Source organism: Prunus avium, chromosome 2 (genome assembly GCF_965620075.1).
Source record: "Prunus avium chromosome 2, drPruAviu1.hap1.1, whole genome shotgun sequence".
In the NCBI taxonomy this organism is placed as follows: domain Eukaryota; kingdom Viridiplantae; phylum Streptophyta; class Magnoliopsida; order Rosales; family Rosaceae; genus Prunus; species Prunus avium.
In genome coordinates, this window is record NC_142285.1 from 39694816 (window position 1) to 39720778 (window position 25963).

General features: G+C 37.4%; 6 protein-coding genes across 7 annotated transcripts; 4 read left to right on the forward strand and 2 right to left on the reverse strand.

The window, feature by feature from the left end:
• The first annotated feature begins 1564 nt into the window (after positions 1-1564).
• LOC110763350 (lectin-like protein LEC) lies at positions 1565-2951 on the forward strand. The gene has a single exon (XM_021966115.2). It carries the CDS (start codon positions 1656-1658, stop codon positions 2727-2729), a length of 1074 nt encoding a protein of 357 aa, XP_021821807.1. The 5' UTR covers positions 1565-1655; the 3' UTR covers positions 2730-2951.
• A 2557-nt stretch (positions 2952-5508) lies between these two features.
• On the forward strand, positions 5509-8486 carry LOC110763351 (proline transporter 1). The gene is made up of 8 exons (XM_021966116.2): positions 5509-5707; positions 5842-6097; positions 6503-6727; positions 6833-6927; positions 7117-7306; positions 7452-7576; positions 7678-7893; positions 7984-8486. The coding sequence occupies exons 2-8, from the start codon at positions 6004-6006 to the stop codon at positions 8359-8361; spliced, it is 1323 nt and encodes a 440-aa protein (XP_021821808.1). The 5' UTR covers positions 5509-5707; positions 5842-6003; the 3' UTR covers positions 8362-8486.
• Positions 8487-8723: 237 nt separating this feature from the next.
• Positions 8724-11096, reverse strand: LOC110763334 (uncharacterized). The gene is made up of 3 exons (XM_088249063.1): positions 10939-11096; positions 9629-9877; positions 8724-8980 (listed from the first exon to the last, which is right to left on the reverse strand). Exon 2 carries the CDS (start codon positions 9871-9873, stop codon positions 9640-9642), a length of 234 nt encoding a protein of 77 aa, XP_088105189.1. The 5' UTR covers positions 9874-9877; positions 10939-11096; the 3' UTR covers positions 8724-8980; positions 9629-9639.
• A 424-nt stretch (positions 11097-11520) lies between these two features.
• On the reverse strand, positions 11521-14227 carry LOC110763352 (O-fucosyltransferase 19-like). The gene is made up of 8 exons (XM_021966117.2): positions 13739-14227; positions 13363-13439; positions 13175-13245; positions 12999-13087; positions 12766-12898; positions 12455-12684; positions 11870-12346; positions 11521-11788 (listed from the first exon to the last, which is right to left on the reverse strand). Exons 1-8 carry the CDS (start codon positions 14104-14106, stop codon positions 11521-11523), a joined length of 1713 nt encoding a protein of 570 aa, XP_021821809.1. The 5' UTR covers positions 14107-14227.
• An 804-nt stretch (positions 14228-15031) lies between these two features.
• LOC110763348 (large ribosomal subunit protein eL33w) lies at positions 15032-17033 on the forward strand. The gene is made up of 5 exons (XM_021966113.2): positions 15032-15168; positions 15275-15310; positions 15462-15690; positions 15789-15831; positions 16780-17033. The coding sequence occupies exons 1-4, from the start codon at positions 15137-15139 to the stop codon at positions 15828-15830; spliced, it is 339 nt and encodes a 112-aa protein (XP_021821805.1). The 5' UTR covers positions 15032-15136; the 3' UTR covers position 15831; positions 16780-17033.
• A 2636-nt stretch (positions 17034-19669) lies between these two features.
• Positions 19670-24783, forward strand: LOC110763349 (putative sugar phosphate/phosphate translocator At3g11320). Of its 2 annotated transcripts, none has more exons than XM_088249367.1 (6): positions 19670-19813; positions 20332-20543; positions 22295-22762; positions 23182-23285; positions 23402-23630; positions 24278-24783. In XM_088249367.1, the coding sequence occupies exons 3-6, from the start codon at positions 22322-22324 to the stop codon at positions 24422-24424; spliced, it is 921 nt and encodes a 306-aa protein (XP_088105493.1). In that variant the 5' UTR covers positions 19670-19813; positions 20332-20543; positions 22295-22321; the 3' UTR covers positions 24425-24783. The 2 variants fall into 2 exon arrangements, with proteins under 2 accessions (XP_088105493.1, XP_021821806.1); XM_021966114.2 differs by having other exon boundaries at positions 19684-20039.
• The last annotated feature ends 1180 nt before the right edge of the window (positions 24784-25963 follow it).

The following is a 25963-nucleotide window of genomic DNA, read 5'->3' on the forward strand; positions in this document are numbered from 1 at the left end:
TAAATTGTTAATTTTACCCTGTGTAAATTGTAATGAGCCTCACGTTGAGTTTTGTCAATGATGCAGAAAAGCATAAAAGAATTCCATCATTGCAGAAGCTTCCTAAATCTAAGCAAAGTTAGGGAAAATCAGCAAATTTCTACTAGAATATTGCGTGGTCTACGCTGTGATTATTGATCATCATTATGTTAGTCAATAGTAAAATGAATAGGGTGATCAATATTCAAATCAAATGGGCTCATGGGGTCCAAGCAGAGGAAGAATTGTTGGGGCACCAGGAGTGCATGCACAAATTATCTTCAATTGTAAGATATGTACCCCAATTGTCTCCCTCTATCACTACACAAAGCTTTGTCAAGGACACAAACTGCCAAAAGAAAACCAGAGTGCATGAATTTTTCTTTGCAATTGATCAGAAAGGAATTGGATGCTCCTTGCTCTGCAGACTGCAGAGGGGCCCAAAACGCTTGATTTGCCTCCAAATTCAAACCCATTCACTCCAATTTCTTCCATCGCTTTTCTCTTTTTAATATTGCGCTTTGCGAGACACAATTTTCAGCCATGTATTGGGGATCTGCAGGATTTTATTTGATTTTTTTTCCTCATTATTTGGGGAATTTGATTGAGATGTGTATAAAGTTGACCATTGCCTTGAGTTGTTATCAAACTTCCATCTTTTTTAGGGAAGACAATGGAAATTTTTATTTATATTATGTTATATTCTCCCTTTTATAAAAAAGAAAAAAAAGAAAAAAAGAAGAAGTTATATTCTTATCAGGAGAAACCGAACCTATTCTTATATTCTTGTAAATCAATTCAAAATATAATCCATCTAGAAACTAGCCTATTCTCTCCCAAAAAACACTCTAGAGCCGTTTTCACTTTGAGATGGGAGGAAGCCACTGTTCTTTCTCCATTCTCCTCTCTTTCCCCATTTTCGCAGACAAAAAGTTTCAACTCTTTTTCTTTATTTTGTTATGATTTTCCTCTACTCATCACAAGCAGATGCATCTCGGCGTCGGATCTTCACCTGCGTTTCATTATTAGATCTCTACCACCATCCTTTTTGCAATTTCTTCATGTTTGGAATACGTCCCAAAGACTTTTTAGGTTTTTTATGTAGTTTTTACCTCTTTTGTGAGAGTTTTATTTGCATAGTTATGGTTTGGGTTTTTCAAAGTTCATATTTTTTTGGTAAAGTCTGCGATCTTAGTTAAGATGCCTATGCTAGAGTTTCTTCGATTCTATATGATTGTTAGTGGAGGCGCACCATATTATTTTAATTTTGATGTTAGATCGCTCCGTTATTGTAATTTCCCTTCGTGATTAGTGGTTCTTTTTGTGGCTAAATTATGAATGCAATTTCTAAATTTCTAAATTTTTTAAAAAAAAACATTAGGGTGAAATTGACCAGACAAAAACCAATGGTCATAACTTTTGACTCGTGCTTTTTGAAATATCAGGGTGTGGAAGCGATACGACGTCGTTACTCCTATATTTGTTGCGAATTCTTTGTTTCTTACTATTTTTGGGCAAAGGAAAATGGGAAATGCATACCATATATAGAAAAATGGTTTTCTTGATGAGATAAATAGGGAAATGGTGAATCCGCTTTGATTCGGGAAGTGGACGAAGACTCGGTTTCTGCAAATATCATGGCGAAATTCCCCATTTTCAGCTGCAATTTCCCCTTGATTTTCCTCCTGTCTTCGTTCTATTTCCTGACCCTACAACCCATTTCGTCTTCCTCACTCAAATCCCTAAACAACAACCCCAACTTTGATTCCGAAATTGCTCTCTTCGGCGACGCCGAGACCGTAGACGCTGGCTCCTATGTCAACATTACCCGGCCATCGGTCTCAAGCTCCGGTCTTCTACTCCGCCAAAAGCCCTTCAAATTTCTCGATGCCAATCTGAGCAGCCCGACGTCGTTTTCCACGGAATTCACCTTCTCGCTGACGCCTGGCAGTGGCGACGGCCTTTTACTGGTTTTGGCTCCCAAAGATTTTGGGTCCACATTCTCGGGTAAGGGCCCGTTTGGGCTTAACGGTGAGAATCGATTTCTGGGTATTGAATTTGACACCGAAATGAATGGAAATGTAAACGATTTAAATGCCAATCATATAGGGGTCGATGTGGGTAGCTTTGTATCTCTCACTGTTGGTAATGTTTCTTCATTGAATTTAGAGCTTAACAGTGGAGAAAAGTTGAAATCTTGGATTGATTATGTTGCTAGTTCGAAAAGATTGGAAATTAGGCTAAGTAAATTGGGTGAACCAAGGCCTTACAATCCGATTACGGCATACGGAATTGATTTGTTGGCAATGTGGAAAAATGAGGATGTGTATGTAGGTATTAGCTCTTCGAATTCGAATGGCAATTCGTCGCAGATTAGCAGTGTGTATTCTTGGTCATTTAGGCTAAGAAACATTCCAAATTCAATGCATTCTCTTCCGGTGAATCCAAGGGGATATTTGGATGAGCATGGTGAGCATTTGAGTGTGCATAAGCAGCGTGTATGTCCATTGACAGTTCTTGCTGGGATGATTTTCGTGACTGGTTGTGGAGCGTTGGTGGCTTTTGTGGTGCTGTTTTTGTGGGCTATTATCATTAGTAGGCACACGGTGTTCCCTGCTGAGTTTCCTGTGAAGCCTGTGGATTTCAGGTATGAGAAGATCAATGTAGTTGTAGAGAAGGATGCCGATAGTGTCAAGAAGCAGAGCATATAAAGGTGCCACCTTTTGCTTTGAATGTGTGTTGCTAATGTTTTTGCAAGTTGTAACGAACAAATGTGATGAATTTTGTTGTTATGGTTGTGCATTTAGATAGTCAGCCTTGATCAATCAACTCTGATGATTAAATATGTCTTGTATATATATGGCTCTGTCTTTTTCAGGCACTATATGTAGCTCAATTTTGTGCAATGTAGCGTGAAAATTTTATTATTTGCATTACCAGTTTGAAAGGCTATATTGTTTCTGTAGTAGATTTTATGTGATTGTCCTCTCATAAGGAAGTTATCGCAGTAGAAGAAGGAACACAAGTAACAAGCCGCTGATTTTTGTTTTTCCTTTTTAGCTGAAGGGTGCTTTGTTGTCAACTTTTGTAGAACCTCATTCAAGAAATGAAATAGAGAGTTAACAAAATGTTCGATAAGGTAGGCTAGGTATTGATTCAAGCATGGCCCCGTCTCACCTTCCCCTTCTTCACCTTAGTCTAATTAGCATTATGGGCAGAGTTCATGGGAACTTCCTCAGCATTACCCTTAGCTTGTTGTAAGACCTTTTCATTGTCGATAGCCATGCTACATTCTACTTTCAAATCGACACATTAATTTGAATGACATAGCTTTGCTCCCCATTGTATGGTTCCATTAATAAAGAATTTGAAGTTTCTGTTCATGTCAATGTGATGTATTGTTGTCAGTATCTGTTTGCTGGTTAAAACATTGGACAATTTGGATTTTTGAAACCTTGGGGAAGAAGATATTATGAGCCTCTTTAAAAACCATGCCAAATTGGTTTAGTGGCATGGTGTAGGGTACCCTCTCTGACTCTGGGATTGAGTTTTCTGCAACAATGCTGTTCTTGATGAATGCTAGACTGGATGTCTTGGTCTGGCAAGTCAGGGGCCATTTTATATTCCAAGTAGGCTTACGAAACTGAGAGGATTGTTGTTGGCTCTGGGCCTCTCATCGGCTAGATATGGATCTGCTTCAATCAATATGTAGTTAGTATGAATTGTGTAAGCACACTTGGGACTTGATATGATATGACGGACTTTATGTGTAGAAAGCTTTTAGAGAAAGTGCATTAAGACATCTTCTTTTCTAATTCCTTATCATAGAGAACCAAAAATATCATAGCTTTGAAGCAATATCATCACTTTATCAGTCACCAAAACCTAATAAATAAGTGGAAAATGAAATTATAAAAGCAGCCTTATCAAGGCACCAAGTTTTAGTGGTAGCAAATAAAAGAAAGAAAGATAGATGCCTAATAACAGCCCTAGTGGGTTTCAGTGCGACGTCTTTTCTTTATATTGCCCAATCCTACACAAAAGATCTGGGAATCCATGATTATGGATTTGCTCTGAAAGTATTCTCATGGTCACTAACCCACTGTTATTATCTGTCATTTTCAGTCAAAAAGATAGTTTAATAAAATAAAAACCCACCATTACACTTGCTTTGAGAGACTGTATCAATCTAATCATTGTGAATAACGACATTCAATTATTTTTATGTTGTTTTTCTAGAAGCATATTCGGAACAGGCATAACCTCGAAGTGTAAAGATTACAAGTCACTTGCACATGCATTTTATTAATGTAAAACAAATATATCACAAACTGTATAAAAATTCCTAAAGTGTCACATGAGTGGCATATTATTCTCACTCATTAGTCTAAAACGCACCGTACAATTATTTGAAGGTGCTTTGAAGCATATGCATTCTTGCATTTGCATTGAGTGTTTTCTATATCTATAGAAAAGTAGCAACTTTTTGTGTCTTTAAGTATGAAGGTAAGATTCGAACCTGTGCAAAGAATTATCACTAGAGTTGTTATAATACCGACTCTTATTCTTTTACCGTATTGTTCTACTATGATCTTGCATGGATGCATGTATGAAAATAAGTACGGCTATGCACACAGTACCCCCCATCAGTTCCGGAATCCTACAAGTGCGATGCGAGACAGAGGTCCGGCCACCAGCAACCATGGCGTGACGCCGCCCTGTTTTCTCATGTAGACAGAGATATGCCGACCGGTAATGGTAGAAGTTTCAATTTTTACCATACAATTCATGTTTCATGATGTTGCAAAACTTTTGGCGTCTTCCCCAGCTAACCAAATTAAGGAAACATGATTGAGTGATCTCCTATGCGGAACAAATTGGAATAAATTAAGGAATAATTAAACACATCAACAATATCAAAAAAGTCGGTGGGTTGGTGGCCCATCAATTTTAAGATATTAAGATATTGTGAACAAACAAAAATAAAAATCTTAGAGAGATTCTTCCTAAAATGACCGTGAAATCAGTTTAATTAATAAATAAAATAAACTAATAAATACCAAAAAGTGCCAATAATTATGAGAAAATACGATCATTTACACCAACAAATTCTTATTTAGTAAGCTATCAAAAGTCTTATTTTCCCTTAACAATATAGCATGTGCTCCTCACTTGATTTAATTTTGTAGAAAATGTTACGGTAGGACCAATTTGACGAATAATAAAGAGTTGATGAATCATTTGAACGAATAATTTAATTGAGGGACCAAAATGTAAATCGGGTATAAATTTTAGGACTATTTGAGTAATTTACCCAATAAATAAAATAAACTAATAAATACCAAAACGTGCCAATAATTATGAGAAAATACGATCGTTTACACCAACAAATACGTGGCGCTTTCTTATCCGTTCGATCAATAACCAACCTTGAAGATCCACATTCCAAAAAGAACCCAACTGCAGAAAGACACTGAATTTAACGGTGAATGGTCAAAATTGGTGCACTCTCCCAGAGAAGGCAGTTGTCGACAACTTTAAGACGGAAGAAATCTACTAACGACCCCCACGGGGTGAGAATTTAAGAGTCTTTGAAATGCACAAAAATCTGACACGCGCCTCCAACAAAGCAGCAAAGCGATACGAGTGGTGAGGTCAATGAGAAGAAAAGGGAAAGGAAGAAGAAGAAGTGAGTGTATTTAACACGTATGATGTTGTTTGTTTTACGAGCGTAATTTGTGAAAAGATTGCAACTTTTTAATAATTTTCTAAATTGGGTGCCTCCTTATTGCTGGCTGAAATGAATTCTATGCTTGTTTTCAGCTGAGGCATCTATAAATAGGCGAGGACGAGGGGAAGGTTAGGGCTACGCTGGCTGTGACATACATTTGGGAAGAAGAAGAAGAAGAAGAGAGGGGGGAGGAGGAGGGAGAGCAGAGCACGCTGTGGCTACTGGCGGGGCAAGGAGAACATCAAGAGTTGACTATGGATGCTACTAGTGAAGTCCATTCTGGTTCTAAAAAGCTTCATGATGAAGAAACTGCCGAAATCCCAGAAACCGCCCATCAGATTAGCACAGGTTTTCATTTCATTTTTTAAATTTTGTTTGTTCATGTCATTTACCTCCCTGTTTTTCATCTGGATTTATGTTGGATTGTTCTGTTTTGAAAATTCAATCATGTCGATGAAGGAAATGATTGTGGTAATGGTTGTTTTAAATCATTTTCCAAAACCCCAGAATGTATTTGAATTGAAAAGTGAAAGCATGCTATGTTTTTGTCTGGAATTGAGGCTGTCAATAGGGAAATGAATCGTTTTTCTAATTTTTTTGGTTCCTAATTTGAATTCATGAAATTATTGTTTTTGAATTGTGATTTCTAATAAACGAATGCTCAATGATTTCAAATAGCTCAGTGGCAGTGACATTGATATTGAAATTGCTTTCATTGTTTGTGAGCTCATCTTACCTCGTTGGTTTCCATAGATTCATGGTTTCAAGTGGGATTTGTCCTCACCACCGGTATCAACAGTGCGTATGTGCTGGGATACTCTGGAAATGTAATGATTCCTCTGGGTTGGATAGGCGGTGTAATCGGTCTAATTCTAGCCACTGCAATATCACTCTATGCAAATGCTCTTATTGCTAAGCTCCATGAATATGGTGGGGTTAGGCACATCAGATACAGAGATCTTGCAGGATTTATATATGGTAAAGTAAATGTATTGGTTGGATTCATTTCTTGAATATACCTTTCTTATTTCGTGGCTTATGCTTTCCCTGTTTTGTTTCCTGATGGGGGCTATTTGATTGCAGGCAAGAAAGCTTATTCACTTACATGGGGATTGCAATATGTCAATCTTTTCATGATTAACACGGGATTTATCATTTTGGCTGGTCAGGCCCTCAAGGTGAGATCAAATGAGGACATGGGATTGCATTTTTCTGTCACATTTGCATATTATATCCAATTAATCTTTTGCCAGTTCCAGTAGTTATAAGTTTCCTGCTTTTTTGTTTCCTTTAAATTGGACTATATGCATATGAACAGATTATGTCTTATTTTCCTAAAACTTGTAGCCGTTACATTTGCCATGTAGGCTGCGTATGTTCTGTTCAAGGATGACCACGTCATGAAGCTCCCGCATTTTATTGCCATTTCTGGCTTTGTTTGTGCAATATTTGCTATAGGGATACCACACTTGTCAGCTCTCAGGATTTGGCTGGGGTTTTCAACAGTCTTCAGCTTGATATATATTGTTATAGCATTCGTCTTGTCACTCCAAGATGGTAAGAATCATATTTCTTGAACAAGAGTTGTTTGCTTTGTTTAAAATGCCTGGAGTTATCATGCTTTGAGTTTAATTCGGAACATGCACATGCCATTTTCTTGTTCAATAAGTTTAAATTAAGAATTTGTAGTGCTTTGTTATAGGACTTCAAGCACCGGCCAGGAGTTATGACATCCCAGGGACAAAAATAAGCAGAATATTTACCACAATCGGAGCAGCTGCTAGCCTGGTCTTTGCATTCAACACAGGAATGCTACCAGAGATACAGGTACCTGGAATTAAAATCTTTAAAGTTTTCGGTTGCTTAGATGAGAAACTTCATGTGTATTTTTCCAAATTCACTTTGGTTTGGCTGTGTTTGTGTGACAGGCTACAGTGAGGAAACCAGTTGTTGAAAACATGATGAAGGCTCTGTACTTTCAGTTTACAGCTGGAGTTTTGCCACTGTATGCCGTTTGTTTTGTAGGGTATTGGGCATATGGAAATAAAACATCATCTTATTTGCTCAACAATGTCAGCGGGCCGATTTGGGTGAAGGCAATGGCCAATATTGCTGCCTTCCTGCAAACAGTCATTGCTTTGCATGTATGTCTTTTTTTTTTTTTTTGGTTTCTTTCAACCCCCGACTTTTTACTTTCTGAAAATCTCATATCAAGTTCTTATTGCTGCTTGTAGATATTTGCAAGTCCAATGTATGAGTATCTGGACACTAAGTTTGGTATTAAAGGAAGTCCATTGAAAATTCAGAACTTGACATTCAGAATTACTGTTAGAGGTGGCTACTTAGCCATTAACACACTGGTTTCAGCTCTTCTGCCATTCCTTGGAGATTTCATGAGCCTCACAGGAGCCATCAGCACTTTCCCTCTCACATTTATTCTTGCAAACCACATGTACCTGATGGCAAAGAAGGACAAACTCACTTCAGCGCAAAAGCTCTGGCATTGGCTAAATGTTGGTTTCTTTGCCCTTTTGGCCGTTGCAGCTTTAATCTCAGCCTTGAGGCTCATAGCAGTAGATTCTAAAACTTACCACGTATTTGCTGATCTATGATTAGGTTAGGTTTCCCTTTTTCATTTGATCCCACGAAATGTATTTCATTTACGTTTGGCAGTTAGGCCCCTGTCTTTTGTTGGTTGAAAGCTTAAGCATTTAATAGCATAGCTTAATTGTTCAAAGATTTGTTTCCTGCAGAGTCAAGTAGCATACATGACATCTTAACGCAGACGATATTATACCTGATAGGATAAAGATAAAATTTTATCACATCCAAAAAGTAAAATTTGCCCTCTTAGTATATATGTTTGATAATTAGTCCATGTACTGTACAAGGTTTATCAGAGTAAGAACAAAGAGTAGCAAAAACACCATCAGTTAATATTTTGGAAAGGTCAATACATTCGAAGCAATAATCCTTGAATAAATTTTGAGGGAATTTTTATTGCTAACAGATAGAAAAGTGAAAGGCAAGGAAGGATGAGAGACAGAGAGAGTGACGTTAAAATGCACAATTGATACATTGGCAAATAGTTTCCGAACAATGAGGTGCAAGAGCTATTTCAAAATTACAACAATCAAACAATATCAATCAACCTAATGCTTCAGCCTTCCAAGAAACCAGAGATCCATTTGGCAGATTTCCCATATCACTTTGATGAATCTTCAGAACCATCTGCAACCATTCAGAAAGAAAAGAAAATTTCAATGACATTATGAATAAAATTATGACATTAGCAGTTTTTACCCAGCACAGAAAAGAACTAAGCCAAGCTCAGGTCCCGAGTAAAAGAATGCTCTCATAGATATAATAGTGTTCCATTAGACTGAACATTAATCTAAGTGTTTCAACAATATTCCTGTGCACAATACAAAGGTAAGAACAACTTTGCAACCAGTTGCGGCTACTTGGTAGAATAATTGATATGAGATGCATACTTTCCTAATTAACCAAATTTTCACTTGTTCCGTCACCTTTATTATTGTAGAGTGAACGCAAAGTATGGCATTTTCATATGTTGTCAAAATACTATCGAATTATCAACTGCATAATACTACATCAAACCAGGAGATATTGGCTCAGGGCTGTGCATATAAAAATGTTAAGAGTTAACACATACACTTCACCAGAGTAGTAAAGAAACCAACCTGAGCAAAAGCTCAACAGTAAGTTTGTTTGGACAATATGATACTAGGGGAAAACAGAAGAATACAAAGAGTGTGGGTTTAGAACTTTGTACTAATCTTACAATATTTAACAAACAAATGCAAATAAGAAAAAAGAGAGGATATTATCCCGTAAACATAGAAATCTTTATCTTACCTAATTTTGCATCACCCAGATATCAATTTTAGAACAATGCAGACGGTATTGAGTAGTACGAGAGGAACTCTCAAGTACTGTGTTGCATAAATGAGACCTATAATCTGTCCTTTGACTGACTTTGTCCTGCCCACTGAGAATTCTGAGAGGCTCCATCCTCTAGGCGCAAGGAAGCGGTCCTCATTTAATATTGCTAGTGCATTTGCAAGAAGCAGAAAGCCTTCAAGTAGTGTCATCAAACCCATTTACCTGAAAAAAGAAGAATTTATTTCATATAAGCTACAAATGCCTCTGAGTTTTAGGCATTTAATCCCCATTCCCGATCCCCTCTTCAATCTAATATGTAAATGAGAAAAAGGAGAACAGTTCAACAACTTTTTCCGTGCAGCAGAAAATGAAAGCATAGAATGATTCTCCGGAGAAGTTAATTTCACATTTGTAATGAAGTTGCCATAGTTTCAAAGACATGCAGTCCTATTTGCATTTGTCAGTAAATGGACACGGGCAACTGCACCAAAGAGTATGAAAGTATCCAGGGATGAGTGTTTAAATGCAGCTGCCAAGTCATCAGCTATTCACTGATGGCTATGCAAGAGTCCACATCTATTTGTAGATGAAAATTCCACATAGCTTATAATACCTAAGTAGATATAGACCACGTAGGCGAATCATAGAGCACTTGTTTGTGCTTTCTCAGTTTCCTAACCTTCATGTGGAGAATATATAAAATTCCGGTGACGACTAGGACCTCAGTATCTAAAACATAGGACTGAAATGAACTCTTCCAGGCTGAATATTAACTAGATCTTTGATCAATCGGTTAGGTTATTGAGAATTTTTCATAAGTTGAAAACTAAGCTCCAATGACCAGCCTGATGACCCAGAAAACAACAACATTTTACACCAATTCTAAAATGAAAAAATAAAAACTAATAGCATTCTGCCACAAACAACAGTAACTTGGCCTTTTCCAAAAATGGGACAACCCCAGAGTACCACACTTGGCCTTTTCCAACAATCGGACGCAAAACCTAGCAACCTAGGAAATCGAATCCCCTCAAATAGCGCGGTAAACCTCAAAACATATGTAAATCTATGCGTAATAGATGAAAATCAAGAATACCCAAGTCAGATTGAAGATGTAAAAGCTTAAATATAAACCCGGGCAGCTTCAATGGAAGAAATGTTTCCAAGAACAACTCAGTTATTGAGAAATACATATTAAACTTACAAATTACCAATGTTATGGGAAATTGATAAAATACAAGTGCCATTTTAGAGATTGGGAAGGAAAATAAAAACCCACTAACCTGATGCTAGCACCTGATCTCAGAGAGACAGACTTGGATTGGAGGTGTAAATGGTGGCTAAAGCGAAGGCTTCACACAGCGAGACTACAGGAACAAGTAGAACGTGCGCTTCTTTTTTCTGCTTGCTTTTTCTTTCTTTTTAAAATTTCTGGTTTAGTGTTGGGCTGGATGAGCCTGCTGAATGTATATCCTTGTTTGGGCCAGCCAGCGCCTAGTAGTATTTGTCATAATTAGCCTTTTCTTTTTAATTTTATTTTTTCTTTACCCAAAAGAGGAAAAAGAAAATGGAAAAAGAAAAACCTTCTCATGTGTAATAATTTACAAAAGTTTAGACAAAAGTAGGGAACAGACTAAATTCGAATCTCCAACAGTCTTAAAAAATTCTGTAACCTTAGACTGCATCTCCCAATATGAGCTTCTCTTAGTTTTCTACCTATCTAAGATTCATCAAATGCACAAAGAACAGATATTTAAGGGAGAACCCATCTGCTGCTTCAGTACACTTTGTATGTACATGATTTGAGATAGCTACATTAGCTAAAGATATAATCTTTGCATGAATATCTACAGCTCGAGCCACACTTAAAACACCCTTCCTATTAACTTTCGTCTCCCTGTTTTGATCTTTTGGGTTGTTGTGGATGTTGAGTCTGAGCCACTAGACCTTTCACAAATGCAACCTGGAAAAGGATTTGCATAAAAGTTTTCCTCAAGTTTGGGCAAATTTCTGGAAATTCTGCGATATGGTCCTCCAATCCTATTTTCGTGTAACTTCTTAACCCAGGACGAGAATTTTTTCCAAGTTATCACGCCCTTGTCCAACTTATCAATCAATCTCACAAACCTTTGTCTGCAAGGCACATAAGTTTGAATATTAGAGAGAGCTTAAATGAAGATTTGGTTTAATATATTGGGCAATAGTTATGCTTACTTGTCAGGGCTGATTGTTTTCCTAAACCCTTCAAATCTTCTATGACCTTGGACTGCCTTGGCCATATTTCCATCATAAGAGTAGATGAAAACGTCACTCTCCACTGCTATAATATAGTCCAAGGCAGCAAGCTGATTGAGCTTGTCCTTGTATGGTTGTAGCTCTTCTTCAGTTGCTAAATTTGAGTGGAAAAATATATTAGGATACTTGTCTTGCACTGGTTTAAGCCCGTCTTGCCCATAAATCTCACCAGCCACTATGTATATTTTTGTATCTGAAGGAAACCCAATTGCTTCAAGGAACACAGAAACCTCTCTTGGGGTCATGGGGCATTGTCCTAAGTGTCTCTGCTCCGTGCCGTTGATCCTTTTATGCTTCCAATGCGGCGTCTGCTCCCTTATTGTTTCAAGCTCTCTATCCTCCTCTCTGGTAAGATTGTGACTGCAGCCTGTGAAAGAAAGCATGTCCTTTTCATATCTGCATGTACAAATATAATGTGCTTGTCACTGGTTAGAAAATTATACAGCAACAATATATGAAGGACACATTTTGTTGTCAAGTACATAGTCAATTTCTTGGACACACCTTAAATGGAGAGCAATGTATCTGCTACCATTGTTCTTTAATCTGTCAACCAACTTCATCCCGAGTTGTTCGATTTCAGCTGTGAATTTCAGAGCCTTAAACAAAACTCGGCAGCGGAGCCTCTGGATTGAGGTAGCAACATTGTTAGCAAGTCGGGAATCTGTGAGGGTGAATTTGAGCACCTGGTGCTTCTGCAATAATGAGACCATCTGTTGTTTATAGTAACTGGGCTGGTCACAAATTGTTACACATTGTTAGATTCAAATCCCATTGGTATGATTGAAAAAGGCTAAAAACAATCTTGACCATACCTTCGACCAAGAAACCGGAGCCTTAACCCGGGGCTTCACATCTGCAAGCTCTGGTGGGAGTGACTCTACAATTATGATGTCATCTCTTAAAACCTCCATGAAGTTCTTCCAGTTGAAAATTTCTTTAAAAACACTGAACAAATCAAATGCAAAAGAGAATGAAGGGATGTTAACTTTTCAACCACAATAGCCTAATCTAATATGGGCCAGTATAATTAACTAAGAATCCTAACCTCGGGTCGGTCCAAAAGGATTTGTGATCTAAAGAAGGGAGAACAAGAGTGGCATTCATAAGTTTTGCTACTGCAACCATGTCACCTATCTGCAAGTTCAATTTATTCAGAAGAAACCCAAGAAAGAAAAGTATGAAAGTCCCAAAACACAGAAGCTAGCTTAATTGGTTGCCTACCCCAAACTTCATTTGATTCAATCCACCATTGGCACGAATTAGGAGATAGCCATTTGTGGCTGTTCCATTCCCTGTTACAAATGAAACTAATAATTTAATTAAAACGATTCGTATTGTTTGTGATGACTAGTTTCCAACGTAGTATCACAAAAGATAATTCATTGGGGATGAAAACTTTCGGGACGTACGAAATTCCTTCTTCGATCGATTTAAGCATTGGTAATAATTAGCATTCTCTGGTGGCGCCCAAATATCACGAGTCTGACTAGCAGAAATCAAATAAAAGATGGGATCACAATCTCAGGTTACAAAAAAATGATACCCCAACTGTAAGAAGAATATCAAAGCCTTATCAGTAATAAAATGACAGATGATCCAAGTAAACCCAACTGCAACTTTGCAAGTGAGCATGCATCAATCTTGAGTCTAACATTAATATGAGCTAAGATTATTCAATACATAACAAATTTGTTCATATGGCATAGCAATATTTGGACTAAACTTATATATCTTTCTTAACCTTCATGACTGGATAAAAAATGCAGAAAAAAATAACAATCTGACCTGGAACCTTCCTGTATTTGAGTCAAATAATTGCTGCCACCTTCACTGACCATGTTTTGTTGCATTGTTGATGATGTCCCTGGTCGAATGAAACCTATTGTTTCCATCATCCTCAATTCCGGAAACGTACTGAGCAAAGCAAACTTGGCCAGCACTGACACAAAAGCTAACACCATCAAAACCATGGAAGCCCATCTGCACCACCCTCTTGAGAATTCAGACAACCTGCGCACTCTACGGCGAAAAAAGACGGCATTAACGTTGGCGTCATCGGACTTGACAGGAGTATCTTGTTCTTCTATGGCTTCATGCACACGTCTCCTTGACCTGGTGCATGAGTTGTGATGATCAGCAGCAGAGTTTGACATGGAGAAAGAAACAGAGAAACAGAGGAGATGCAGAGTAATGGGATATAGAAGCTTGAAAGAGAGAGAGGGAACGTGGGAGGAGATTAAAGTTTAGTTAGTGGGTGGAGGTGGAGGAGGTAACGGCCTGTGTTAGTGTTACAAAGTTTGTGAATTCAATTCGTTTTTATTTTATTTAATGGGTCTAGAATTTAAAGTGGGGGCGGATTATAAGGCGGATGAGGCTCTGTGTTTGTGATGTTATTGGCTATATATATATAATTTGTGTTGGTAATTCAAAACTTAAACAGAGCAAGCACCACATATTATCCAAACAAAACCCCCAACGTACACAAGAAATGTTGATGGTGTTCCACCTGCACCAAACAATCTTTCTTTCTTTTTTCTTTTTTGGTTATTTTGGAATGAATTACCATAAATACAAAGGTTTTCTAAACCTGAAAACACTTGTCTACAAGTCAAGACCATTTTCCAATAGACTAGATCCCGTTGACTTATAAACATGTTTACTCACCATATTTTCTACAAAGTCGGAACCTACTTGACATAAGCATAATGAATAGATATGATACAAAAAACATTATTTGAATACTTTGAACATAAATCTCTTACACTAGTATCCCTAACTTCAGCTATAAATCTATAAAGGAAATTTTTTTTTTTTCAATCATCGGGGAGGGAAAATTTGAATTTAGGATATCTTCCAAGCTGAGAAGAAAAATAACACTAGACCATGAAGCATGATCATTTATAAATAATAATAATAATAATAATAATAAAATCAAAATACAAAAGCTTTCAGATTTGGGTTGGGCTAGGATCCGAAATGCTTAATTGGACTCATAGATACTTACTTGGGCCTTCTTATAATCGATAGTGGGTTACATACCCATAACAAGGCCCATCTACAAAATCACTCCCTTTTATATAAATACCGTAATCTTCTTGCAAACCAAACTAGGGTTTTAGTGCTTCTTCTACGCAGGCGTCTGTGGTTGCTTACTGGTAGAGGCATAAACCCCAAAACGCAAAAATGGTGAAGGAACGCCAAGGAGAACGAATTAGGTAATTGATCCATTGATTGCCTCCCCCAAAACCCTAATTTCTGGAAATGTTAATCCGATTACATGTATCAGATTTGTAATACTTTCACTCTAATGTCTTATATCAGACTCTACGTCGGGGGCACCGTTCTCGGATACAAAAGGTAATTGATTTTGTATTGTGCTTTTTATTAATGTTTGGCTGCAATTGTTTTTCTACTGATAAATCCATAAAATTGAAGAAGATTTGATTTTGTTCTTCGGTTGTGAGCTAAATGGAGACTAGGGTTTGAGCTGACTGATTGTTTTGGTTAGGTCTAAGTCGAATCAATACCCTAGCACCTCCTTGATTCAGATCAATGGAGTGAACACCAAAGAGGAGGTGGCATGGTACGCTGGAAAGCGCTTGGCGTACATCTACAAGGCCAAGGTGAAGAAGAATGGGAGCCACTACCGCTGCATTTGGGGCAAGGTTTCCAGGCCTCATGGTAACAGTGGCATCGTTCGTGCTAAGTTCACTTCCAATTTGCCACCCAAATCCATGGTATTGTGTTATATTAAAAATGTTAGTGTGCTATATGTGTAGTAGTCTTTTATCAATGCCATTTCTGATTGTGTTTTTTTTTTGTGCTTCCTTTGTAGGGTGCTCGTGTTAGGGTATTCATGTATCCCAGCAATATATAAGGTACTTTTTCTTTGAGTTTTGTTTTGCTTTGATTTTTAGTTCTACGGTTATTTGTATGCAGTGTATGTTGTGCATGGCTGTTTGTATTTGAAGTTTTGATTTAGCATTGTAAGATTTGCTGGATTTGCCTCATACAATGTGGATGAATATGCTACTTCAGCATGTGTTTTTGTCTTTTATTGTTGCACAACACATGTCTGTGTTTTTGTGAAATTGAGTTTTTGCAGTTTCATTATGGAGAATGCAATAGTTTTGTTGTGCCTTGTGTTCAATGTTCGGATATATATTTACATTTGTGATTATTGGCTGATTTACGTATTACTTTTGACATTTTAGCTTAGCATAGTGTAGGGTAGGATTTGGTTGCTTACATTTATATATGCCTAGAAGGTAATCCCTTTGACTGTGTTGTCTCAATTGATTCTGAAATCCTCTATTTGATTACATGCCAGATGTTTACTTCTATTTGATACATTCATTTATCTGTGGGTTTCACCAGTGAGCCTTTACTGGTTTACATAATTTTGATGCCTGGGTTTTGACTCTAGTAATTACTTTACATTTTCATGATATCTTTTATTTGTGCTCATTTTGATGCCTGGTAGAGATACATTGGAGGTTTTGCCCCGTAATCTATAGGTTGTTGGTTATTGAGTTGTTAAGCTAGTGTTGATTTGATTCCCTTCTCTTTGTACTTGTGGAGTTTGCTGTCTAAATTATTTAGTTTGCAGCAATGCACATTTCAATTTTGTTTTGTTTTGTTTTGTTTCTAGCTATATTTTCAATTTCGTCCTGGAAACTTGAGATCATATTGCAGTTCTTAGGATAGAGATGCTTGTTGTTTATGACATAATCTTATTTCGCAGTGCTTCTTTTGGTTTTGTTGAGTTTCTAGCAAAAACTCTTCTACCCAGGTTCTAACCTTGTGCTCATTTTTCTTTCTTGCAGTTGCTCAGGACTTATAGATGATAGAGATTCGTCGTTTGAAGGTTTCTTAGTTTTATATGGTTTTTGCGAGCCAAGTTAGATGTATTGTTTGTTTGAGGCGGAGTCAGTTTTGTTTGTTTGGATGGCAGAACATTATTCAATAGTCACTAATTTTAATGCTTATCGTCCCGACCATTTCAACTTTGTGTTTGAATATTCATTAAACTACTCATGAAGGAAAAGTTTTGAATGAAGCAGCATTCTCTTGTTGGATATTTTTCTCCAATTTGGGTTTTTAATATTATGAAATGCTATATTAAAATTCCCCAATGAGGGCAACGGCCGATCCCTTAAAAAGCCCATTTGTTCACATTGTTGTTTCAGATGACCGTTGTTTCTGGGGCCATTGTCGATTATGCCTTTGTTTGTCTTTATATACGATTGTGAAAAGTAACTTGCTGTTTGTGTTATGCTTTTTACTCATGCCTGGACAGAGTTGTAGAGCCGGCTTAAACTGCAGGGAGGTTACAGTTAGGGGTTATAATAAGGGGGTTTTTAATAGCCGCCTGGACAGAGTTGTAGAGCCCTGGCATTTGCTTCACTCATATTCCTTCACTAGTCGCTATCATAACGAATCAAACTTGCCTAAAAGATTTGGTCCCCAGACCCATCTAAAACGGCTTAAACTGCAGGGAGGCTACAGTTAGGGGTTATAATAAGGGGGTCTTTAATAGCCGTTTGATCAAGTGCAGAGTTGTTATTAGACTGTTGGTTGAACCCCTCGTTATAGAAGCTCCTCTCAAACTGAAGCTAATGGATGGATGATGTAAATTTACATGGAGCTAATTGAATGATGATGTAAAATTCAATGTAAAGGGCCTTTTAAAAGGCTAAAACCAAAGTGCGAAGAAGGGTACCAAGAAATGTTTGCATCTCAAGCCCAAATAGAATTAAACAAAACCCATGTAGTAAAATGCAATTACGCAAAGGGACATCAAAAGAATGAAAGAACTATCGAAAGATAATCTCTGCCTCCAATGCACAGTGCCAAACCAAAGGCGCGGAAACTGTGGCGATTTAACATGTTGTTTAGGTCATTTTGCCTTTGTTTTGCAGTTACATACAAAACCCTTGAGTGGTGGAGCTTTGCTTTCGTTTGTAATCAAATGGCATGTGATGTAAAAGCTGTTGTTTAAACTTTAAGGTAGGCAAATGTCGACCACGTTCACAAGCCAACCACACGATCAAAATTGTAAGATTTAAGCTTTGGCGTACACTTTTTTATAGCTCATGCTCCATATGTGCCAATTGAGCTATTGTCCTTGTTCCTTAGAAATCTGTCATTTGGTTCTCTCTTAACATGCTTGTCCATTAAAATCCACACCCAATTATGACCAAATTAATTCGACACCGACCCGTCTTAATCACGAGTTTGGTATGCTAATCAGTATACAGTAATCAAAGTAACTTCTAGTTGCATGCTCAAACTCAGTGTCAGTAAAAAAGGAAGGTGGGTAACTGAGTTTGACCAAAAACAGATGGGACAAGCGTCTGCTAACTTGATTAACGGCATAAAATTAGTTAGGCTAATCCCATTTCTCCTTGTAAGAATGTCAAGTTCGGCCAAATGGCAAATAAACATTTGGTTGCTCCTTGAAGTGCAGGCCTCGTGCACAAGACATTTCAAAGTTTGAGACTCAGAGGTGCGCAACATCGTTTTCATGTAAGATGTGACATTTCAACATATTTAATCTCATTAATTGTTTTTTTTTTCTTCTGCATTTTCTTGCATTTTAGGATGATGGGAATTTACTAGACTAATAATAGGAACACAGAAAATCTTCAGAGATATATTTTTTTTTTTTTTGAGAAAATCTAAAGAGAGATTTAAAACAAAAATGAGCTTCTTCAACTCCTTGTTCAAGACCAATAAGGAATTAGTTCGATTAGTCCACACCTTTAGCATGCTTTTTAATGGTCTCGCATTTAAGTCCCTGTGGTATTCGTATGTGTGAGTTTTCTCCCCGTCCCTCCTTCCTAACTATGACACAAAAATAACCTCTTTATCCAAGGAAGCCGTATTATAAGGTTGCATCAGACAAAGTGCCAGAATCAAATGCTTAGGATTCTCGATTTTAGAACATATGGTTCAGCACCAAGATCCAAAAGTCCTAAAGTTATTGATTTGAGCGGATGATCTTTCATCAGGGTTATCTATAAGTTTGGCAGGACATTACATTACATTGCATACTTTCAGCAGATATTTGTCATTGCATGACCCGGGTTTTCAGCATTTTCACATGGGCTGAATTATGCTAAGTTTCTGTGCATTTGGAGGACCTTGGACTCATCTTCACTGCCTAACCTCAAAGTGAGCAAGCATCCCCATTCACCATCCATATTCATCATCCAAGTCAGCAATCGGGACAAGTCCCTTAATAAAAGAGTCATGAATAGGGAACGATGATTCAATCAAACTCGTAACTTCTTTCAACATTTAAGAAGAGAAATACAATATTACTAAACAAAAAGTTAATTGATTTTAACTTCTATATCTTAATACATGAGAAAATAAAAGAGTCAATATTAGAGTGAAAAACATGGCTTCCTCGTAATTAAACTGCAATACTTAAACGCTCTTTTAAAGAACGAACGATTTAAGGTATTTTAGGCTCAACGTTAAGAGTGATCACGACCTATATGATGTTATGTTGTAGTTTGCAGCTTGAAGGCGCCTTTGACTGTGACCAAAATCTTTATCCATGAAAACAAAATAAGCACCACTTGGCATGCCTTGGTGACTCTGTCAGCTGGTGGAAAAACGAGACAAATTATCAAACTTGGACTAATTGCTACACAGGGGAGGATCGGATTGGATGGTATTGGATATTCTCTCACCATCCAGACCAATGGTAAAGTAGAAACAGAATATACTCTACTCTCGGCTCTCTGCACTTTGCAGGTCAAAACCCACCAATGCCACGTTAGCACCGGGAGAGCTTCACCTTCAACTTCACCTGCTCAACTCATCACAACACAACAACAGTGGTTTCAGGTAGCCATGAACAGAAATTCACCTTCACTTGCTCAACTCAACAAAATTTAACACCCCTTTTAGGCTTTAGCCCACTTTCCTTCTCTCTGCAATTCTCTCTCTTTTTTTTCTTCTTTTTTTTCGGTTTTGGTACCTGAACACACAGAAAAAAAATCAGAGGTTGTTTTTCCTTCTTTAATGGCACAGATTCAATTGAATGCTTCAGCCCCTCTTGTACCCTTCAATTGTATGCTCTCTCTCTCTTAATTGCACAAAATTGTATTTTAAATTGTTGGGTACTTCAGATGAATTCTGGAGTTTGGTTGCTGAAAATAATATTGAGTTTTTAAAAACAGGACACCAGATTCATGGATAACATATGTAAATGTTGTTTAATTTGGTTATCTAAGTGAACCCAAATGGCGGTCTTACGATCAATTTCTTTCATTTTAAAAAATTTGCTCAGATTCCAACAAAGAGACACAAATTCTTCTACTTTGGCAATTGGGAAAGTTATTGACATTTCTGGGAATTTTCAGGTGGTGCAAAGCAACTGAGTAAGTCAGTACTTGTCTGTTCTTCAAGAAGATGTGCAAGTTTTTCTACACTATCATTTACAAGTTTTAGAAGCACAAAAGTTCGAAACTTTGAATTGGGTGCAAGCACAGCAGCAGCTAGTAATGAAGGTTTCGAAGAGGTAGTTGAAGGTCAACCACTACCAGCCTTGGGCTATACATGGCCAGATAAGAAGGTTGGACTCTCTCTTCTCAATTTGCTTTTATTAACTCTTTTATTCAGAGATTGGGTGCTATGTGAATCACATTTTAAAATCATATTATGTGGCATGGAAGATCATTTATTACCTATAGTATCACCTGTCACATAATGCGGTTTAAAGATATGATTCCATTATCAGCATTACAAAATATATACTGACACACAAACAATGCGTGTAATCGGTAAAATGTTTAAGCAAGCAATTCAACTAATTTTCCTACCTAAGCAGTCTATTTAAGGGCATTTAGTTGGAACCAAAATTATGTAATGAAGTCAATAGTTTTACCAAACAAATATCTTGTTATCTTAATACAAAAAATCTTTCGTGCACCTTAAATCATGTAAAGAATTCATCCAAGGAAAAAAAAAACACATACAAACAAGAACAAGCATCTGATAATGTTCATATAGTCCCTTGCATGAAGCATTGTCCAATTTTCTAGTACTTGAATATTTTTTATCAATTGGTGGCCAGATTCGCATAAGCTTGCCTAACATCTTTTAATTTTCTAATAAGCGCGTTGGCCGTAGAAGAAGAGCATTCTTCGTTGACAATTCTTAATCCCACACTTAAATTCCATACGCGTCATTGTCTTCATTGCCCTCATACTAAATAGGGGTCCAAATGTATTTCCAATTTTAAACTCTTAGCTAATTAATATTAATAAATCTCAAATTTATTTGTTTACATTTAGCGACGACTGGTCCAGCGCCTGCATTAAAATAGAGAATGGGGTTAACTTTAACACCTCAAGTTCATGGGTTTTTTTTCGGAAAACAAATAAATGGAGGTTGGATGTTGGGATTTTTTGGATTTGGTGGGTTTTATAACAATCTAGGTAGGGATTGACCATTTTCATGGAATTATCCTTTAATTTCATGTGGAAGTGTTGTCTACTTGTGTCAAGATATAAAGTCTACTACAAGCAAATCAAAAATGAAAAAAAAAAAAAGCATTCCAAAACATTAAATAAAATGAAGGTCAAAGTAAATTTGATGATCGCATTATAAAAAATAAATAAATAAATAAATTTGATGAACCGGAATAAATTTCATAAAAGTTCCCATAAAAAAAAAGGTTAAAAGTCAAAATCTTTGTAGGGAAAAAAATGAAGCAAATTTAATTGAAATGGTCATTAAAATTAAAATTAATATATACAAATTTAATTTATGTTAAAAACTGAATATGGTCAAAGTCTACTTTGCTTATAGTTTACAACAAAAGAAAAATAAAAACGAAAAAACGAAAAAACGAAAAAACGAATTAAACTAATAACTTAAATAACAACAAAGAAAGAAAAGAAATGAAGTGAATTCTCCCGTACGCGTTTACCTCTCTCTGCTTTAAAACTCTCTTTTTCTCTCTCTCCCTCTCGTCCCCTATTTGCAGAAGAGGCACATTCCTCGTCGGTCGTCCTCAAAACTCTGACCCAACGACGCAGCCTCTCTTAATTTTAACAGAGACCCATTTCCATTTTCAATCCTCTTTCTCTCTGCCTGTTACTTTCTAAAAATTCTTTATTTTTCGCATTGTTTTTCATTTAAATTTCATAAAATTCTGCGTCTTTTCAATGAACCTCAATTCTCAGATCCATGGGAGGCCAACCCATGTTTCTATATAACCCACTTTGTCATTCTCTACCTGGGTTTCACCAATGCCCCAACCCTAACAGATCCCACCTCACCTGAACCTAACACTTTCTTGGTTTTGCCTCAAAATCTCAGCCGTCCCATCGAGACCCACCTCATAAAATGAAGGGCAAGAGCCGTTTGTTCACGATCGGGCTCGTCACCGCCTGGTACTCATCCAACATTGGGGTTCTGCTGCTGAACAAGTACTTACTCAGCAACTATGGCTTCAAGTACCCGATCTTCCTCACCATGTGCCACATGACCGCCTGTTCTTTGCTCAGCTACATAGCAATTGCTTGGATGAAGATGGTTCCTATGCAAACCATTCGATCCCGGGTCCAATTCTTGAAGATCACGGCGCTGAGCCTTGTGTTTTGTGTGTCGGTCGTTTTTGGGAACATTTCGCTTCGGTATTTGCCGGTCTCGTTTAACCAGGCTATTGGGGCCACCACGCCTTTCTTCACCGCCGTCTTTGCCTACTTTATGACTCTCAAAAGGGAAGCTTGGCTCACCTATCTCACCCTCGTTCCTGTTGTTACAGGGGTCATCATTGCAAGTGGGGTATGAGCTCTTCCTTCTTGTTAATTTTTGCTTTATTATTGTAAATTCAAGTATATAACGGAGAATTACTGTGAATTCTGGAAATGGGTTTGCTTTGGGATGAGCTGCTTTGGATGAGAATTGAGCAACCAGTCTGTGAATTGGTGGGATATGGGTTGGGATGGATTGGTGGCAGTTTTTGCAATTGGGTTGTTCTTTTTGTGTATAATTCCAATTGGTTTTAACTGTCCTATGGTTGTATGGGAACTAAAATCTGATAGTTGAGAGAAAAATAATTGTGAGAAGATCTACCAAAACAAAATGGGAACATAAATTTTGAACCTGAGATCTGATAAGTTCTTGTCAAGTTATGAACCTTCAGTTTGATTCGACCATACCACAATGCATCTAATAGTTTTGATCTTTTTACATGGCCACAGGGTGAACCAAGCTTCCATCTGTTTGGTTTCTTAATTTGTGTCGCAGCAACTGCTGCAAGGGCACTTAAATCAGTGCTTCAAGGGATTTTGCTTTCTTCCGAAGGGTATTTGCTCTATCATTCTGTATTTGGTTGAAGTTGATGGCATTAGTTATTTCTTCTTCATTGAAATTCTCTCTAAACTGAAAATTGGCACTGAATGGCTTGCCTCTATATTCCAGGGAGAAGCTGAATTCCATGAACCTCCTTCTATATATGGCTCCGATAGCTGTTGTTTTCCTACTTCCTGCAACACTTATCATGGAAGAAAATGTGGTTGGTATAACACTAGCTCTTGCAAGAGATGATGTCAAGATCATATGGTATCTGCTATTCAATTCAGCATTGGCATATTTTGTAAATCTGACCAACTTCTTGGTCACAAAACACACCAGTGCTCTGACTCTTCAGGTTTGTCTCCCTTCTTCATCCAGGCATTTGTATATTGTTAATCAGAATGTATTATGAATGCTGTTAAACACGTGTGATGTTCTAGCATTTAGAAGATTTCATGAATAACAAGTATGGTTTGGGGAGTATTGAAGTTGCAGGGCTATCTTTAGGGTTTAAGGTGGTGAAAGATATTCAATTTTGTTGCTAGGATATGAATCATCCAAACTTATAGGGACGAGTTCTGTTTTAAGGATGCATGATATGGGGACGTTACCACTATAATAAGCTGAATTTATAAGCTAGGACCAATTTGCTTTAGATTAAGGCACTATTAGGCCAAGGGTAAGGCCAAAAGTATGTTGGTCTTGGGAAACTGGTTCTTGTAGCCACCCTATGTAGCTGGGTAAGTTCTTATTGGATCATTAGTGGCTCCGCTGTTTGCATGGCTATGTTGACTGATGAAAGGAGCTCCGTCTCCTCCATTTTGGTTAAATATGTTCAGACAAAATGATCATGCTTAATGTGAAATATTGAGCAGTTTATGCTTGATTAAATTGAAGAATGATGTATTTAGTTCTCACATTTTCGTATTGTCATTACTAAGTTTTAACGTTTCTTTTCCTGGTCTTGTTGCAAGTAACAAATGGAACTTTGTGGTTATCCAGGTACTAGGAAATGCTAAAGGAGCTGTAGCTGTGGTGGTCTCAATATTAATTTTTAGAAACCCTGTTTCCGTGACTGGAATGATGGGTTATTCTCTCACAGTTTTTGGAGTGATCCTTTACAGTGAAGCCAAGAAACGAAGTAAATGATGATTCTGGGAAAGCATCTGGTGGAACTTCCTATGTTTTGTTTTCCATACTGCGAGAACAGCGGTGGTCATCCTGGAGGCAAGTTGGCGCCACATGTTGGTGCCGGGATTTGCCTCTACGAATTCTATTTTTCCCCTGGAGGCCTAAGTGCGTGGCTTCCATTTGTATCAGCGACAACGCAGGATAAGTCAAAAGTAGGAAACTTAATAAGTGACTAGTATGGTCTCTATTATTCCCAGTTTGGGTTTACGGAGGAAATATATTTTTATCGTTTATTCTTTCAGAAAAAGGGTTGTAGTCTGTTATTAACATTTCTTATATTGATTAATTAATGAAAGAAAACATTCATAATTTCACAATTTTGTACTTGTATCTCAGACCGAGGTTTTTAAAGCCTTATGCTTGTTAGTTGCGACTTGTAAAAAGAGCCACAACATTGTTTGTTTGCCGACCATTTTCTGATAAACTCTTATAAATGAAATCATTGGGCCAATGATGACATCCAGAAAGAATGTCTTCAAATTTTTTTTTTTTTTTTTTTTTTGGACCTTTCCTATATGAAGGGGCAATAATATACTAAACTCACTCACACACGCTACACGGATTCTAGGACTCGAACTTAAGACCTTGCCTAAAGGAGTAAATACTCCAAACAACTACACTAGAGGGTCTTCATTTAAGATATAAGATAACAGCTTCACTTGTTAAGCAAGATGAACTTGCATCATTAACTAGTCTAAAACTTTTCAACTCTGAATCACAAACAAGCTCAATGATATCTAAGAGCTAATAGGTAGGAATAGGATGGCAATCTGATTAGATGAATGAAACTACTCAACTTCAACCTCAAATCCGCATTCAATTTCTGTTTCAGCTCCAATTTAAGTTTCAGACTCAATTTCAATGGATCAATCACTTCAATTTCAGCGCTTGTCTCCACTTGAGGCTTGTTTTTCTGTTCCGCAGTTGTGGCTGCTGTGGCATTGAGTTTCACCCTCATTCTCCTCTTCTGGCTTCTGCTCTCCAATTCAGGCTTGCTATCCGCTACAGGCCCAGCTTTGTTGGCTTCTTCTCCACTTGGTTTGTGGAATCTGTTTGAGCTTCGTTTTCCTCTTCTATCTTGGGAGCCAAGTAAAACCCTTTGTAACTCATCTCAGGCTTGGCAACATCATCCTCAAGAACAGACAGATCCAAAGCCTTTGCTGATTCTCACCAGCTGGTTTCCCACTTGGGTTGCCTTGGTGGATGAGTTCAAATACCTTAGGGAAAAGTTTAAACTAACCGGCTCCTCTATTTCTGTAGTGATTACGTCTTTAGATGTGAACATCTTATGTCTAGAAGACTACAACACAAGCAAACATTTCTGTGTTTAGAATTTCAGTACCAATTCAATGCTTACATGATCGGTTGAAGTCGCCTATTGTCACCTATTTCTGGGAGGAAAACATGAATTTGTAAAACAAGAGAGAAAACGAACCTCGTCCAAAGTATGATTTTGCATGCAAAAGATTGGACCAATATATCACCTCTGGTGGAGCA

Coding starts and splice junctions, on each gene's coding strand:
- LOC110763351 (XM_021966116.2), top strand. CDS start 6,004: ATGGATGCTACTAGTGAAGTCCATTCTGGTTCTAAAAAGCTTCATGAT. Junction 7,307..7,451: donor CGTCTTGTCACTCCAAGATG/GTAAGAATCATA, acceptor GCTTTGTTATAG/GACTTCAAGCACCGGCCAGG. Junction 7,894..7,983: donor AAACAGTCATTGCTTTGCAT/GTATGTCTTTTT, acceptor TGCTGCTTGTAG/ATATTTGCAAGTCCAATGTA.
- LOC110763350 (XM_021966115.2), top strand. CDS start 1,656: ATGGCGAAATTCCCCATTTTCAGCTGCAATTTCCCCTTGATTTTCCTC.
- LOC110763334 (XM_088249063.1), bottom strand. CDS start 9,873: ATGGGTTTGATGACACTACTTGAAGGCTTTCTGCTTCTTGCAAATGCA.
- LOC110763349 (XM_021966114.2), top strand. CDS start 19,991: ATGGCACAGATTCAATTGAATGCTTCAGCCCCTCTTGTACCCTTCAAT. Junction 20,040..20,331: donor CCCTCTTGTACCCTTCAATT/GTATGCTCTCTC, acceptor GGGAATTTTCAG/GTGGTGCAAAGCAACTGAGT. Junction 22,763..23,181: donor GGGTCATCATTGCAAGTGGG/GTATGAGCTCTT, acceptor ACATGGCCACAG/GGTGAACCAAGCTTCCATCT.
- LOC110763348 (XM_021966113.2), top strand. CDS start 15,137: ATGGTGAAGGAACGCCAAGGAGAACGAATTAG. Junction 15,169..15,274: donor CGCCAAGGAGAACGAATTAG/GTAATTGATCCA, acceptor GTCTTATATCAG/ACTCTACGTCGGGGGCACCG. Junction 15,691..15,788: donor ATTTGCCACCCAAATCCATG/GTATTGTGTTAT, acceptor CTTCCTTTGTAG/GGTGCTCGTGTTAGGGTATT.
- LOC110763352 (XM_021966117.2), bottom strand. CDS start 14,106: ATGTCAAACTCTGCTGCTGATCATCACAACTCATGCACCAGGTCAAGG. Junction 13,246..13,362: donor TCGATCGAAGAAGGAATTTC/GTACGTCCCGAA, acceptor CATTTGTAACAG/GGAATGGAACAGCCACAAAT. Junction 12,685..12,765: donor CTCCGGTTTCTTGGTCGAAG/GTATGGTCAAGA, acceptor ATTTGTGACCAG/CCCAGTTACTATAAACAACA.